Source organism: Octopus bimaculoides, chromosome 7 (assembly GCF_001194135.2).
Source record: "Octopus bimaculoides isolate UCB-OBI-ISO-001 chromosome 7, ASM119413v2, whole genome shotgun sequence".
NCBI classification, from domain to species: Eukaryota; Metazoa; Mollusca; class Cephalopoda; order Octopoda; family Octopodidae; genus Octopus; species Octopus bimaculoides.
Genome location: NC_068987.1, coordinates 109,616,919 through 109,620,059, shown reverse-complemented (window position 1 = coordinate 109,620,059; position 3,141 = coordinate 109,616,919). Strand labels below are relative to the sequence as shown.

The window sequence follows — 3,141 nt, the reverse complement described above, 5'->3', positions numbered from 1 at the left end:
ATTATTATTCAGGTCACTGCCTGAATAATAATAATAATAATAATAATAATAATAATAATAATAATAATAATAATAATAATAATAATAACATCGAAAAATACCTTAGAAATGAGAATCCAGGTTCGAAATTTGCCCAAGACACCTGATGGAGGCTGGAGGGTAAATCAGCCGAAACGTTGTGTTAACAACAAACAAGATGAGGACAAATATCCGTCAAATGTAAATAATGTAAATAATGTACATAATTCCTCATCTCTTAAATATAGAACTGTAGAGTCAACTAAATCAGTTACACAAATTTCTTCCAAGTTGTGTTAAAACTTTATAAACCCTTATTCGTCTTTCTGATCTTTCTCCCTTTTTCGTCTCCAAATTCTTCAATTGTTTTCTTTCTGTTTTCTTTTTTCCTCTTCTTCTTGCAGAATGGTTGGTCACCTCTGCTAGTTGCAAGTGAGAAAGGCCAGTTGGAAATTGTCAAGATTCTCCTGCAGAACAACGCACGTATAGATGTATTTGATGAGGTAAGATTCTCTACAAAACTCTATTTCTTTATAAGTTTATTACACGAGGTGGAGTGGAGTGGGACGATAAAATAAGTCCAAACCAAATTCTGGAGTTTATATAATCAATGTTTTTTTTATGTTTTTATGTTTAAAAGTAGTGTTGTTTGATATCATGAGAATTTAGAAACTTCGATTGAACATGAAATAATTTGTTTTTAATGATTGAACTCGAAGTAGAAAAACTACAAATAATAGCGTATAAATATTGGGTTTAAAAAACCTTGGATAGAAAAATTCTGTTAAAAAAACAAATTATTTCACGTACACTCGAAGTTTCTAAATTCTTATGACGTCATCGTCAATAACATACAATTCTCGCTGGTAAGAATAAAGTTTCTGAAATTTGTAGAGAAATTTGAAAGATTGCTTTGATCCAATTGTAGAATATGTGTCATTTTTACAGAAAGGGATTCGTAGCTCACGAGCAACCTTCGAATTTTTCTAACTAAAAGCTATTTTAGCCCAATATTTCCTCGCTATTATCCATAGCTTTTCTATTTCGAGTTCAAACGTTAAAAAACGAATTATTTCAATATTACTTATTCACAGGTGAAAAACTGATCGAAATTTATGATAGAATGTCAGAATATGTGTCACGCAGTATTCGTTAGATTTCCCATTTGGGAGAAGGGGGGTTCAAGCCTAAGTTCAAATCAAACTGAGTTAAATTTGCCTTTCAAATCCGGGATCGATAATAAAATTAGTATCGATAATAAAATAAATATCACCGCAAGCGATTAAATTCTCTATAGCTCTTCCTTATAAATATCTGGTCATGTACTAAATTTCATCAGCCCTCAAGGCAAAAGACAATTTTCGACTGTTGTGAAACTTATTTTGACGATTGTGAATTCTATTTTGATAACTGCTAATGTTATTTTGGTAATTACAATTTCTATTTTTCATGGTTGCTAATTCTATTTTAACAGTTGCTAATTCTTTTTTTTTTTTTTTTTTTTTTGACGGTGGTCAGTAATATTGTGATGATTGCCAATCGAGCATGACGCTAGTAAAATTACTTTAACTCTTACCAACATTATATTTTGACAACGGCATGTTCTATTTTGACAATGGCAAGTTCTATTTTGACAATGGCAAGTTCTATTTTGACAACTGTCAATTTTGACGGCCGATGATAACCTATTTTGTGCGGCTAAATAACTATATTTTCGATGGTTGCCTATCTTCTTTACAAATAAGAATTCTACTAACTAACCTATTTTTAAGGTTACCAATCTTATTTCGTAGGTTGCAGATACTATTTTTGATAATTTCCAATCAATTATTAACGATTTTCAATTCTCTTTTGACAGCTTTCAATTCTATTTTCAATCCTACTTCGAAGATTGCCAATCCCATTCTGACGACTGTCAATTTACAGTAGTCAATTCTACATTGGCAATTGCCAGTCCTAGTTTTGACAACTGCCAGTCCTGTTTTAACAGTTGTCACTCCTTGACAATTGCCAATTCTATTCTAAGAGTTCTCGGTCCTACTTTGACAATTGCCAATCTTATTTTGGCTGTTACTAAACCTATTTTCGTAAAACTTATACAAGTCTCAGCAAATACTTCCCAATGATTCGCTATTTTACAGATAAAAATATTTCCACTTTTTTGCTTTATATTTATTAACTCGTTCCTGATTCTTTTTTATTCTGTTTCCAGCATGGAAAAGCAGCATTGCATTTAGCAGCAGAGAATGGTCATGAAGAAGTTGCAGATTTATTGCTGGAATATAAAGCTTTTGTGAATGCAAAATCCAAAATCGGAGTGACGCCACTTCATTTAGCCGCACAAAATGGCTACTGTAACTTAGTAAAGTTACTCATTGAGAAACACAATGCATCGATTGATGCCCTTACGCTGGTCTGTATTAAAATCTCTTCCTTTATTGCATTTCTTTTAATGTGAGTACGTGCGGGTGTGAGAGAATATGTGCCGGTAAGCGTCTGTATATGAGAGTGCATGTATGTTTGTGAGGGAATAATGTGTATTTGGGTTTATTTATTTGTGTTATATGTACGTGTATGCCCGTGGTACAATGTGTGTATGTATATCTTATGAGCTTGGTTGTGTCAGTGAATGTGTGTCTACTTCCGTATATGAAAGAATGAATGTATATGCGGGTGTGCGGGTGTGTGTAAGTGTCAGCGAATGAACGTCTCTATGTATTTAAGTGGGTGGGGCTTTTTATTATTATTATGAAAAAGTGAGTGTATCCAAGTATTTGTATGTTTGTGCGTGTGAGTGAATATGTGTAAGTGGGTGAGTGCAGGCTTGTGTGTATGGACGTGATCGTGCGTGCACACCCATTTGGAATTATGAATCATATCTATAATTCATTTACTGGTTTCTCATTTTTTCATATATATATATATATATATATATATAATATATAATATATTTATATATATAATATATAATATATTTATATATATAATATATAATATTCATATATACAATATATAATATATTTATATATATATATATAATATACATATATATATAATATATAATATAGTATATATATATATATATATATATATATATATATATATATATATATATATATATAT

At 30.9% G+C, this 3,141-nt stretch overlaps 1 protein-coding gene across 1 annotated transcript in view; it reads left to right on the top strand.

Annotated features, from left to right (window-relative positions):
- LOC106878539 (serine/threonine-protein phosphatase 6 regulatory ankyrin repeat subunit B) overlaps positions 1 to 3,141 on the top strand; it is a 187,752-nt gene that overhangs the window by 121,989 nt on the left and 62,622 nt on the right. Inside the window, exons 16-17 of the mRNA XM_052969466.1 lie at positions 423 to 521; positions 2,231 to 2,431. Of these exons, the coding sequence (XP_052825426.1) occupies positions 423 to 521; positions 2,231 to 2,431 (300 nt within the window). The remainder of the gene's footprint in view (positions 1 to 422; positions 522 to 2,230; positions 2,432 to 3,141) is intronic.